Source organism: Typha latifolia, chromosome 1, assembly GCF_019914945.1.
Source record: "Typha latifolia isolate L0001 chromosome 1, TyphaL0001v2, whole genome shotgun sequence".
NCBI lineage: Eukaryota > Viridiplantae > Streptophyta > Magnoliopsida > Poales > Typhaceae > Typha > Typha latifolia.
The window spans coordinates 8,280,574-8,295,248 of NC_133086.1; the positions used below are offsets into that span (position 1 = coordinate 8,280,574).

The 14,675-nt window shown below is 35.2% G+C and overlaps 1 protein-coding gene across 9 annotated transcripts; it reads right to left on the reverse strand.

Annotated features, from left to right (window-relative positions):
* Positions 1-552: 552 nt before the first annotated feature.
* Positions 553-14,098, reverse strand: LOC140789765 (telomere-binding protein 1-like). 9 transcript variants are annotated; one of them, XM_073139645.1, is made up of 10 exons: positions 13,870-14,098; positions 12,618-12,853; positions 11,664-12,516; positions 11,331-11,504; positions 11,149-11,211; positions 10,966-11,045; positions 2,504-2,748; positions 1,856-2,173; positions 1,704-1,767; positions 553-1,152 (listed from the first exon to the last, which is right to left on the reverse strand). In XM_073139645.1, exons 2-10 carry the CDS (start codon positions 12,696-12,698, stop codon positions 937-939), a joined length of 2,094 nt encoding a protein of 697 aa, XP_072995746.1. In that variant the 5' UTR covers positions 12,699-12,853; positions 13,870-14,098; the 3' UTR covers positions 553-936. The 9 variants fall into 9 exon arrangements, with proteins under 9 accessions (XP_072995746.1, XP_072995713.1, XP_072995752.1 ...); XM_073139612.1 differs by having other exon boundaries at positions 11,149-11,229; XM_073139651.1 differs by having other exon boundaries at positions 13,969-14,097.
* Positions 14,099-14,675: the final 577 nt, after the last annotated feature.

Genomic DNA, 14,675 nt, shown 5'->3' on the forward strand with positions numbered 1-14,675 from the left:
CCCCTTAATTACCCCAACTTGCAAGTCTGAGATCTATATTTTCACAGCTACATTAAAACAAAACACCCTATAAACCTCCCTGTCAAAAGCCTCCTACAACCAAAATATTCCAGACAGCATATAGCTTGCAAACCATAGTTACATCCGGCAGAACACCCTACTATAAAAGACAACAAAACTAACATCATATCCACACACCTAAACATTTTCAGCAGCAACCAATACAAATATTTCAACAGGCAAAATACAAACCAAAATAAACTTCCATTACAAACTACAAGTCAAGCAAACATCCTTTTTGTTCATACACCACCTTCTTTCCTCTCTTATCCTCTTACTGAATACCTGTCCAGTAAAGAAATAACGCTTTAATACCAAAAGTCACTACTTTCCGGTCCTAACTATTGTTTTGAAATATGCTCCTATTCCATTCCAACCAAATACACCACACCATGGTTGCCATAAACACCTACCACCAATTTTTTTTCCTCCTTGGTCATCTGCTTCAAATAAAAAATAAGCAGTTAAGACCAGTTTAAGCAAGCTGACAGATTTTCTGAGAGAACGGGCATCTAATAAATGTGCCACAGATTCTTCTTTTACATTAAAGCTTTCAGGCCATAATTTTCAACATGTAGCTGTAACTAATCTGATATATGTTCATCAATCAGAGGTTACATAAAATACAACATCAATAAAGTTACAACACAAAAAAAGTGTGACCACTGCAAAGGATTATATACAACCTGAGAATAACCTTATAAGACATCACAATCATATACAGGTGCCAAAGATATCCTCTTATTATGTAATTCGCAACGAAGAACCCTGACCCAAATTATTAGTAAGGGTGAATGACGAGAAGAGTATACATATGTACAGATATGTACACAAGTTGGTCAATTCCTTTTTAACCTTTCACAAGGATCAATTGTATTATGGGTCTATCTCCTCCTCAGTTGCAGAACAGGAGATTGGATTATATATGCAGGCAAGTCCCGTCGCAGGTTTTTCTTCCTGAAGCTCTGATTGTTGCTGGGACCAGAAGTTGTCGGCCGAGAGCACCCGGTCAAGCAGCTCCTGGGGAACTGGCTCTCCCCTCCTCTGTTGAGGGGAAATCCTGGCAGTGTGTACTAATGTCTTCCATTTGTCCTGCACTCTCAATTAAAAAGACAAGAAGGTTAGTCTCACTTCAAAAGATGCTACGAGAATTAGAGAAGATTGCCATCCTAATGGTTCGAAAATGTTGAACTTGACCATCCTATAAATGCAGTCCTACCTGTATAGGTGCTGTTATTCATGAACGAACTTAGATAGACTCGTAGACCTCTTGCTCTGTATGAGAAATAGCAAATCATATGCATATGGAGGCACCAAACTGTCAAGATGATGAGGCTTACCGGAACGGGAAAAAGATGGATATTCTGCACCTTACTCACATGTGTGGTTTACAAGATAGCTCTCTAAGTTAAAAGGGAGCAAAATACATAAAAGCACATAAAAGCCTAGACTTCAATTTTGTTGGACGACCAGGCAAAATAGTAGGAAACAGCAAGATAGCTGCCCCAAGTAGGTAAGAAGATAGAAGTGAATCAAGTGATAACAATGACTCATTCTATTAAGGATATGTTAAGCACTATGATTTGATTTTGGCCGGATACCAACTAGACGTAAAGTAAATGAAACCTGTACTAAAATATTACCTTAAGATCAACGTAAGTGCGGTGCTTTGCATCATCAAATGACTGATGTTTGACATCTCGCCACCTGAAGAAATAAACCCAAGAACATGATTAGAAAACAGATGATGTGCAGTGATCATGGGTCAATTGAAAGAGAAGCAATCAACAAAGACCTTCCAGTTCCGAGCTTTTCCACTGCCTGGACCAGTGCTTCCACTTCAGGAACAGAGAAGGGCCGCCTAATCCGACGCTGCACAATTTGAGGCTTACTTGATTTACGCAGCGGAAGTACAGCCAATGGGTCAACATATGTTGGTGGAATGGCAACAAGAGCTTGAGAGTTTGCTGACGATTTATCCAGTGATAATCCATCAACAGGGGAATGAATGGAAGCATGATTGCTTTCAAGGGAGTTTGCTAGAGATGTTAGCGTAAGACACTGGGTTGCATTAGCAGCCCCATGATCCAGAGAGAATTTCGCAGGTTGGGATCTGAAAAATAAAAACTTACATGAGGCATTCACAGAGTTAGATAAGAATTTTCTAAAGGTATTACAAGAGAAAATGGTACAATTTGCTTTGACTGACACATATTTCCTTCATCAAAATTGCAGTTATCAAATAAGGGATATATCAGAAAATTAGTGACCAAAATTACTTTTCGAATTTTATTAGTTGAACTTGTTGAACAAAGCTTGCTGATTTTATTAGCACATATTAATCATACACAAGAATATCTGAAATTCAAATAAACTTTAAAGGAAGTTCACATTATTGGCAGAATTCTACCATTGATTTCAAAGATGGCTGAGTTTTCATTACCTTAGTGGTTGTACAGTGACATCAGCAGAATCAAGGACATGGCTATCTTCTGGTACTGTGAGCTGCGGTGGGACTTGGGTAGAATCTGGCTCCAATATAAAGCCCAAGTTGTCCAGTTTATCACCAAAAGAAATCCCAGCTTGCTGGAGAGTTTTGTTATCATCTTTAACTTTCTTTCCTTGGAGAATTACACCAACATGCAAACCCCGTCCAAGTATAGAAGTCACAGCTTCCATGACTGTCCTCTGCAAAACAATTATAGGTACACTATCAAAGTTAAGCTATTAGATGGGAAACATGGATAACCTTTTATAAGTGAGGGGCTTATATGCTACTATGATACTATGGCTAACGTTCCAAGTATATGATTAAACATTTGTACCGAGAATTCAAATTCAAACTAAGCTGTTGAATTTGTCACAACCAAAATTCGGAATCATAATTGGCCATATATGATGTATCTTAATGGAACTTAAGATACACGAAATCTTAATATTTAATTCTCAAAATCCAAAATATAAAAGAACTAAATATATATCAATAACTCCAAGTCAATTAACAATAAAAACCCTCGAGGTAAGAAAGAAGTTAAGTAGAAGAAAAACAATGCCTTCTAAAATGACGCTAAAACAACTAATCCGACTAAAGGGAAAAACCTAAGCCCTAAAAGCATCTTTAATCGAGCTCCAAAACTCTTGAAGATGCTTTAAGTTGGGTAAAGAGGTGCATCACATCACTCGTTGGATACTTGAGCAACCTGTTATATACTTATATCTTCTTGAGTAACCAAGGGTTTCTCCTTTCTCCAATTCTTCCATAACTTTCTTGAGATGACTGGCCTTCTATTGAGCAGTCCGGATACGACCAACAAGTATATGTTTGACTACCAACTGACTGCATAAAGCTCCTCCCTGATGTGGTGTCACCTTGATCTCTAAGCATCTGAAGTCCTTTATGATGCATTGCTGACAAATGAGTGCTGCTAGGCGTCCTTTTTAATGATTTCCGCTCAGAGCATTTGCCACCACATTTGCTTTTTCTGGCTGATAATTAATACTAACATAATAGTCTTTGATCAGCTCTAGCCACTAATATTGCCTCAAATTGAGCTCCTTCTAAGTGAAGATGTATTTGGGACTCTTGTAATCTATATAAATCTCACAAGATCCTCCATAAAGATCCGTGATCTTGTGATTTGTATTCTATTATGTCATAAGCTATCATGATTCATGCATTAGTATTCTTCATGTAGAGCAAACTTCAAGTATATTGATCATTTTTATCTAGCGCAACCTTAGTTACGGATTAAGTATGACTTTGAGAACAATCTTATGTTAGATTGAAAGACTCCCTGTCGTGACTTAAGTCTACCTTCAAATCTAAGAAACGTAGTACTATTCTGGATCACTACATGTCTCCTATTTCGGTAATTTTAACAAGGTTAGAAAACAATCTCAAACTGGATTAAACACCTTGTGGTGACTCTAATTTCTTTCACTGATTGGAGAAAAAGGATAAGATGTATATGTCACTTAGTAACACTCTCTAGTGACCCTAACTGAATTGGCTACAAAGAAAAAAATTGAGTGCCATCTCAAGGGGTGACCTCTCATTAATGTAGATCCATAAGCACAACTCAAGAAGAGAAATATAGGATTTTGTAGAGACTGACAGGTTTTGCATAATAAAGTTTAAGCATGTTATCAGTTTGTTACTCACATTATTATTACTCGTCCTTAATTATTCATGTTATGAGCATGTTTGGTTTTATGTAAGATATTATCCATATATTATAAATTGTTGAACTTTGAGTTTTAAATCATGCTTTACAAATTATGATTTTCACTTATTATTATGTCTACACAGAGTATATTTACTCACTGAGCTAACGTTGTTAGCTGATAAAACTCTTTTAACATTTTCAAATGATAATTGGCATGGCGAATAAATATGGCGCACCGAGACTCCTTACCTCCGCTTAGGACCACAGATCAGCCATAGCTGATCTCGAGTTGGATCAACCAATATTCGATCTGTATTGAGTCGGGATCGACCGTATCAATCGATCCTACTCGATTTAGATATTTTCTATTGATACCAGTCAGATCTAACCCATATTTGACTTGTATCAATTAAGTTCTCCACATCTCTCTCTCATTTCTCTCTCTCTCTCTCTTTCCCCCCTCTCTCATTCTTTGCTTCTCTCCTTCCAAGCCCGCGGCACATGACGTAGTTCCCAGTGATCTTGACTTCCGGCAACCTTGGGTTAGTATTTGTTTAATTTTTTTGTTTTCCTTTCTTCTCTCTTTTCGACGACCCATCTTTCTTTCTTTCTCTCTCTACTCTTAGACTTCGACGAGCCCCCTTACTACTCTCTTTATAACCTTTCCCTCTCTCTCTTTTTTTCCTCTCTTACTTTAATCCACTCTCTTCCTCCATCAGTGGAGAGTGAGAGAGAGGGAGGATAAGAGCATGGTTTCCAATTTCGGTCGATCCCGATCCCAGTCGAACTGGTTTCGGCTAGGGTTTTGGCCATTTCGGCCAAAACTGGTGGGAACGAGTCAGATCCAACCCGGGGGACATCAATAATTGATGTCCCCACCCCCCACCTGCCTCTCTTTCCCTTTTCTCTCTCTCTTTTCTTTCTTTTTCTCTTTTCTTTCTTTCTCTCTTTCTCACGGGTCTCTTTCTCATCGGCGACTGAGTAGATCTCCAGTGACCTCGACCTCCGACGACGTTCTCCAACGAAGATTCGACGACCTCAATCTCCGGTGACCTTGAGTAAGTTTTTTTTCAAGTTTTTAATTTTTTTTTTCATTGTGCAACAGCTGCACCTGCAGCAGGTGCTGCCGCGCACCTGCTGCAGGTTGTTGCAGCTGATGCTGCTTATGCAGTTATATCTCATAAATTTTAAATTATTTTATATTTTATTTTGACTTTTGTTTATGTTTTTTAGTTGCAGAGTTAAAATATCAATGGCTCCAAAAGAGAAGTCATATGATACCGACATTGGATGGCAACATTGCAGCACTATTGGGCAAGATAAAAGACATGTTAAATGCAGCTGGTGCGGAAAGGAAATGAGTGGTAGTATCAGCCGTTTGAAAGAATATTTAGCTAGAAGATAATGAAATGTAGCAGCTTGCACTTAAGTGCCCTTGGAAGTTAGAAAACAGATGTTGGCTCATTTAATTGGTAAAAAGAAGGATAAACAATCTGTAGAACAAAGAGAGTCAATGATTCGTGAAGAATTGATGCATAATCTTGTACACATTGATGATAGCAGTGAGCAAAGTGAGGAGGATGAGGAGGAGAGACCAATAAGGAGGGCAATGAAAGAGAGCAGAAATATGCATAGAGAAGAGGAAGAGATGAGAAGAAGCACTGGTGATAACTTTCAGAGATCTAAATCAGTTAATAAACGAGGAGATAGAGAAAATATGAGGGCAGCAGTTCTACCCATAGGACTCCTGGTGTTACAGCAGAGTCTGAAAATATTGGACCAATGGATACATATCTTCAGAAAAAAGAGGTCGTACACAGACTTCCATCAAGATAGCTCTCAAAAGAATTAAAAATGCAAAGAAACACATTGATAGGGCTATCTCTAAATTTTTCTTCTACAACCATATTCTTTTCAATGTAGCTGATATTCCTTACTATCACACTATGGTGGATACTATACAATCAGTAGGGCCTCGTGTTTCGCCTCCTAGTTCAAATGATATTGCTACTAAATATCTTGACTCAGAGGTAGATAAACTTCATACTTACATCGAGACATTTAAACGGTATTGGGATGAATTTGATTGTACACTGATGTGTGATAGGTGAAGTACAAAAAACAGAAGAAATATAATTAATTTCTTAATGTACTCTGGCATGGGAACAATATTTTTGAAGTCTGTGGATGCTACTGCTCATTTTAAAAATACAAATTATATTTGTCAATTGATGGATGAGGTGGTACAAGAAATCGGTAAAAAAAGAGTAGTCTAAGTGGTTACTGATAATGGGGCAAATTATAAAGCTGCTGGAAATTTACTGACGATAAAAAGACCTCATTTATATTAAACGTCATGTGTTGCACATTGTATTGATCTAATGTTAGAGGATATTACAAAAGAGCCTGAAATTGATATGGTCATACGTGAATGTCAGAGGTTAACAAATTTTATATATAACCATGGTTGGGTTCTTAATTTACTCAGGCAGATGATTGATGGTAGGGAGATCATTAGACCCGTCGTCACTAGATTTGCTACTCACTTTTTAGCCTTGGAGAACATCATGCGCTACAAGGATGATATTATGCGAATTGTTACATCACAGGAGTGGTCTATAAAAATTAAGAATATGAAACCTAAATATAAATCTTTAGGTGAAACTTTGAAAAATATGACTCTTGAAAATGCATTTTGGGATAATATTACAATTGCCACCGCAGTATTTGAGCCTCTTATCAAAGTATTAAGACTTGTAGACAGTGATGACAAGTCTGAGATGGGTTTCTTATATGAAGCAATGGACATAGCAAAAGAATTAATAAAAAAATGTGAGCCAAACTTATAGAAAGTGGTGGAAGATGATTGATTTTAGATGGAACAAATAACTACATAGAGATATACACGTTGTTGATAGGCATGCTTTTAAGTTTTAAGTTTTAATTTACTAATTTACTTTTATTTATGAATATTTAAAAATTTGAATGCTTATAAATTTTAAATTTTTATAGGGTATTTTCTTAATCCAAGATTTCAATTCTCTTAAAATGTTAATAATGATAGTGAAGTCTTGTTGGGGGTTAGGAAAGTAATGAGCAAGCTTGAGTCCGATATTCATAAACAAATCTTTTACGATAAAGAAGTGAGTTATGATTCAATTAAATAATTTTATTATTATTTGTTTTAAATTTTAACTTTCAATATAATCAGTATGCAATAAGCTAATAATATATTTCTGATTTCAGATGGAGAGATATAGATTGAGAGCTGGGCAATTCAGTACTGCTAAAGTTGCTGCAGCTATATCTCATAACACTTCAGCTGAATGGTAGTCTATCTATGGATGGGAGGAGGCACCAAATTTGACGCCAATAGCAAAAAAGATTTTAAGTCAAACCGTGTCTTCATCACAGTGTAAAAAAAATTGAACTACTTTCTCTTTAATCCACACAAAAACACGCAACCGATTGATAATGGAAAGATTGAAGAAATTAATTTTTTGTTATTATAATATGAGATTGAGGGAGAGAAATTTAAGAAAAAAGGCAGAAAATGAACAATTGATTGATTTAAATCATGTTTTTGATGAAGAAGACCCCTTGACTCTATAGATTAGAAAAATAGAAGACAGGTTATTAGATGACAGAGATAACCCATGATTAGATGAGATATTGGGAGAGATCACGACGAGGGCAGATGCTAGTACGAGTTGTTCAGCAGCGAGAGATAATATACCTACCAGTACTATTCATAATCCTGATGATATGATGGTGAGATCGTTTCATCTACATTTATTGAGAAAAATCAAGAAGGCATAATGATTGAAGATAGAGAAACTAGGGATGTATATACATATCAACGGCGTTGTCATGAGAATGTTGCTTCTTATGATTATGGTACATCGAGTATTTATTGTTTGGAGTCATCACAAAATTCATATGCTAGTTATTATCCTCAGTATCCTTAGTATTCTCAAACATAAGATCCAAATGCTGGTTATTATCCTACTCAGACGCAAGTCACACAATAAGATCCATCCAATATGACTAGTATGATGGAATCACTTTTTGGAGCATCAGATCCCAGACATCAATATTTACAAACTTATGGTGATTATGATGATGAAGACTATAAAAATTTACAAAAACCAGCTTGGTATTCATCAAAGTTTTAAATTTTGAGTAAGTTAATATATTTTTTAAGTTTTTAGACTTCATATGTGAGTAATTTTTATTTTCTTATTTTTTGTCATTTTTTCTAAATTTTTCTACAGTTTTCTGCATTTTTAAATAATATTTAGAATTTTATATAATTAAAAAATAGTTCGATCCGAGACGAACGGCCGATACGGCCGATACGACCGATACGACTATTTTTCTGGACGGCCGATACTGATCCCGATCCCGATACCAGGAACCTTGGATAAGAGAGATACAAAAAGAGAAGAGAGGGGGAGAAATGAAAAAAAATTTAAAAAAATTTGCTTTGCGATAGTAAGAGAGAAAAAGAGGAAAAAAGAAGGGAGAGAAGAAATTAAAAAAAATCAGAAAAAATTGCCTCGATAGTAAGAGAGGATGAAGAAAGAGAAAGAGAGGGCAGAGAGAAGAAATAAAAAATTAGAAAAATGCCAATTATTAATAAGTTAGTACATTTTGTAGTTTTTAAGTTTTATATGGAAGTAATTATTATTTTCTTATTATTTTTCTAAATTTTTAAAAAATTCCTATATTTTTAAATAAATTTATAAATTTAATGTAATTAAAAAGTAGTCCAATCTGATATGATCAGCTGATATGACCGATATGTATTATTTTTTCGAATAGTCGATCTTAGTCTTGATACTAATTTTTGGAACCTTGCTTAGGACTTTGGTTTTTTTTTTTTCTTTAGTCACATTGATTGTTTTAAAGTTATTTTGGAAGCATTGCTTGCCTACTACTAAATTTCTTTCTTACCTTAGGAGTTTTTATTATTAATTGACCTAAATTTATTGATATATTTTTAGTTCTTTTATGCTTCATTTGGATATGACATGGAAAAATTGAGTATAGCAATTGAAGGCGGCTAGCTAAACTCATTTCTTAGCCTCATTTTAGTAGCTTAAACTAGTCTAAGAAAATTGAGTGTCTACTTGTGAACTAGGCTATAAATGTCATTATTACCTTTGATGTGATGTGAAAAAAAGTAGTTTTGAAGGAAAATTAAAGATATATTATATAAATAGATCAAAATGTCATTTGACTTTATAGTATGTTAGTCCCAAAATATTATTATTATATAAAATCCAAATAAAGTATAAAAATATCTTTAAAATGTCTTTTTTATATGAAAACAAAGTTAGTGCGGTCTTTATGGGTGCAAGCTTGTAAGCCCGCAGGTTATGGGGCTTGTATGTTTTTAAGCCTACAAAGCTTAGTAAGCTTTGTTTCTCTTTCCCCAAAAAAGTCCTCAATATGGTTCGACAAAATGATTGCAGGCCTCTAAGCCCATAATAGCTTACTAGGCTTTATTTATTTATTTATTTTTAAGAAGTCCTCAATATAGTTTGGTAAGATGGTTGCATGCTTGTGGGTTTATAAGCCTGCAACATCATACTAAGCTTTGTTTTTTTATATTTTTTTTATACTTTCTTAAGAAGTCCTCAATAAAGCTATGGTTTACAACAACCATATAAACAATTGCAAACTTTATTCAAAAAATAAATAAAAGAAAAGCTTAATAAGCTATTGCGGGCTTACAAGGCCTTGTTTGCCGGTTTGGTTACTAAATATGGCTATCCCTAACCAAATTCCCAAAACTTGCTTGGACTTGAACCAAACACCATATTGTATTTTGGATTTTAGGAATTACACAATAAGACTTCGTGTATGTCAAATTTTGTTGAGATACATCATTGATCATGATTTTGAATTTGAGTCATGATAGAATTTGTTATTCTAGTATTCTATATTAATAACATTAAGCCTTGTTTACTTTAGGAATAAAATCAATTCTAGAATAGATATTCCTTTAGAATTAATTATTCTTATGTTCACTTGTATTATGAAATAAGAGTGTAATAATTACTTTTGATGTAATATAAAGTAAAGAAAAAGGTAAAAAAATGTGTTTTTTTTATAAAATTATCATAAATATAAAGTATGTTGATGGGATAGATCATAGATACTAAGGGTAAATTAGTAATTGGATTAGTGTGTGGTATGAAATGTAATTTTAACGAATAACATTTGTATCCTATCATAGAATTATTATTATGTTTAACTGTTATGCTATAATAAGTTGTATTTTAGAATAAAGAAAAAGTTATTCCTAAAGTGAAATGACTTGCAAGAGAAACCATTGCAGTATTGAAAATATCTAGTCAAGATTCTCTACTGATAAAAGATGCAAAGAAGTTAATTAGCCAAAGGTAGTAGTTAAACCAACTATTATTAATTTTATAACAGGAACATATCAATATATCTATATCGTACATGTAGAAAAGTTTAATCTTCCGTGAGATGATATGTTATTTTGTAGTTTCCTAGTTGGTAGTATGGCTATTGCTCCAAATATATGATCAAACTTGCTTACCAAGAACTCACACATAAAAGTATTGCCTTCATCTAGACAAGGAGGCTTCATTGCTAATAAAAAAAGCGCATGGATATAATTGAAAGAAAACACATCTTGCTATTTCCAAAGATTTAACTAAGATAACAGAGAAGATGGAACCAAATATGTTAGAAAATTATATACCTTCAATGAACCAATAGTAGCTGTTTCAGGAATCTTAATAAACAGTTCTGGTACCTTGAAAGACTTGATTCTTAGCTTTACTGGAAGGGGAAAAATTGATAGCTTTTAGAAGCTCACCATGTTAAGGATAAAACAAAATGAACTGCCATATATTATGAAGTCATCATTAGTTAGCCAATATACCCTGATAGTCTTTCAATCCATATGATGGTCTTTGACTGGTCAAGGAGGATGACAACTGATTTACTGCATAATCAAATGGGTCTGTTTCAAAACTATAGTATAAGAAGAGTAAACGAAGCTCATTGAAGATATAAATGGCTTGGATGTAAAATCTAGCTCGTATGAAGTTGCATATGAATAACCTGCTTCCACCTTGACGCTTCTTTTTGCAGGTAAATTTGATACAGTTTCACTAGACATCCCTCCTTCAAAGGGTGATGGAAAACTTTGGAAAAACTTCCTCCTCTTGAACATAGTCCTGTGAGTCCTTTGGCATGTGCAATGCATTCTATTTCTGCAGAAAGAAGGCTTTGTTTCTACATCCAATGACATAAACCAATTCAATTGCTGAGGTCTTGTTACAAGTCATTGATACTTATTAAAGAGCCACAATGAAAATAATTTAGATAAAGATTTCTAATGGCTTTTCCTCAGTGACTTGTCAAGTTAAAAAATTCAAATCATGGTATTCATACCTGTGATGGAAGGCCCTCCTCTTCGCATCATAGTTGGAGCCACTTTCTGAAACTTTGATGTTGATATCTTCCTTACCTTACGAACACCTGTGCAATGTGGCCTAAAGGCTTTAGTAGAAATGGTGTTGCTAGTTTTGAAGCAAGTGTTTTCGTCATCATCGCTAGCTACAACAAGTTCTGTTCTATCCCTATGCTTGGGAAAGGAACTAGAACAAGGAGCACTATCCTTGTACAAAGGCACTCCAGCATTGTTATCTGAGTTAACAGAAGCAGAAGTTTTTGTGTCCAATACTATGGGATCCATCAATCTACATACATATGAAAATTTCTTTACAGTTTTTGTTTTGGTTACTTTTAGTCCAGCTTGGGGTGGTGTCTTCCTTTCCTCTTCTTTAGTCTTGGCTGATTCTACAGGAACAGAACAGCAGGTCCCTATTGAACCCTTCTCCAAAACTGTGTGAGGTGAATATCCAAATTTATTCCTCATCACACTAGTAATTAATTCCTTATCCAATGAATCTGACTTCATAAATAAAGAATTAGGTACCGAGGCTGCTTCTTTTGGAGTGCACATTTCTTCTCCTGAAGGATTGTTAAACTGTCCTTGATGTATACCTCTAGAACTGAATGCATTCGCATTACAGCTAACCTGATCTAAAGCTTCAATCTCGGATGACCTCAATTCATTAAAATTCTCTACAGTCTTTGGATTAGTAAGATTAGGCGCTTCAGTACTATTAACCAAACTCGAAGAATTCCTTCCCTCGGTTAACAACTTTCCTGCAACTGCAGCAAGCAAATCAAATGCCCTCATATCATTGTCCTCAGACTTCCTTCTAACCGACCGTTTACCCTGAAGATGAACAATACAAGTCATACCAATTTTATGACCAAGAAAAATAAGAAAGCATAATAAAAATTAACTAAAATTTCAAATTAGCATGTATTTACAACCTTAGCTGACTGCGGGAGATGTAGTATTGAAGGGGCCTGGTAGCCATAGAATCCATAATCTGTTCTCTTCCGCAGCATCATATCTTGAATACTAGCTAACAAAATGACGCTCAGCAAGTACTGAGGAACAGGATCATTGCATCTGTATCAAACTTGAAAATGAAATCTGCATCATGGAAATCTCGTAGCTCTTCTACTAGATAGGTTTGTCAACGAATTATGCATAGTGTTGCAACCTACAGAAGACAGCCAGAGTAGCGCCTTCAGTGATAAAACAAGTTTCTCTTGACAGAAGCAGAACAGAAAACATCACTCGATGTTACTCATGAAGTGATAAACTTTTAGATCACAACTATGGCCATGAATCTCAAGAAAAGTTTATTTTCAAATTCAAAAGAATAAAGGAAGCTAAAATACTTAGATCACAGAAAGTACCAATGAGCTAGAAAAGGTTGCTTACGTTAATTCAACAAATCCAGCAATCCTAGGGCAATAGAGAAAAGGCGATTGAATATTTAACAAAGGAATTATAAGAAAGGAGAAGACCAGGTGTAATGTATCATAAGAAAAAAGAAAAGAAAAAAGAACCTTAAACCCAACGCATCGTACACATACACGAGGAAAGAAAGGAGAGACTGGAAGATCTATACACACGACTACAAAACAGAAGGTAGAAAGGAACAGGTAAAAGATCTCACCTTTAACTAATACCAGAAAAAATTACAGTAGATTGAGGAATCTACCCAAATTTCTAGTCATTCATGCACTCAGAGAGAAAATAACATTTTTTTTCCCCATCTTTAACTTAGACAAGCTTTAAATCACCACGAAAGCATTTATGGAAGGATCATGTCACATGCAGACCCGAAACCGGAAGTCTATGAAGCCTAGATCAATTCTTTCATAGTAGATCGGATCTTCTTTCCATTCAACAAATTCAAGAGAAAACAAACTAAAGTCCACAAGAATTGATCCCAGTTCCCTATGCAACAACCTTTGTCGACTACTGGGATAAAACAAGTACTAGGGAAAAATTGAACCAAATTCAGATCTCCAAAACCCATCCGAAATCACCATCTGGAAAATAGCGATCCAACTCAGTATGAAATTAGACTTCCATCAACACAAAGATAAGCAAAAAAAGTGGAGCTCGGAGCAGATTCGGGCCTCAAAATGGAGCGGAATTGGATCGTATTACCTTCAAGAGCAGATCTATAAAGTAAAACGGGAACAAAACCCTCAGAATTCCTACCGAAACATCAACAACATGTTCGAATTCCCGAAAACTCCAAACATATCCAGTCGGGTTACGACTCGAACGATCTAAGGCACACGAATCAGCAATCTCAACCTGAATTCGACATTCGAATTTTTCTTTATTCACGCTTTTTCCCCCAAAGAAAAATCGATTTTTTTTTTCTCCTCGATAGCTTTTTCTATTTAATCTCTCTCATATTGTCTCCTACCTCTCGCTTGCGATAGCCAAAACCCCCCCGAAACCTTTCACTTAAACCCCTGCCACCGGATGGTCCGGTAAGCCAAGCACCTACCGGCTGAGGCCGGTAATATGCACTACTACTAAGAACCAAATCAGTTTCGTCTCCATGCACCTACGAGATCGTACGACCATTCCTTGCCCATATCTTTTCATAATAAGAATCTTGGTTTTTATTTTTTTCAAATTTGAAATCGGATTCTCTGCAATGATTGGAGAGATGTAATAGCCAACATTAATTCTAATTTTATTTTATTTTATTGTCTTCTTTTTTTTTTGATCTTATTCCATTCAAACTTACAGAGATGGTAACCGTTACAAAAGAAATTATCAACCTCTTATCAACTCAAAAATTATCGGTATATAGAAGTATAGAAAAGCAAAATGTACGAAGATCACAACATCTATACGATGATACTACAATAACTCCTAAGTGACAGCAAAATAATCAAACCAAAAGCTCTATCAAATAGTTGACATTTGGTGTCTCTCCATTCAGCATTCTCCTTGCCCTCTTATGAGCTTCTTTCTCCTTGGAATGAATAGAACTCTGATGAACATTT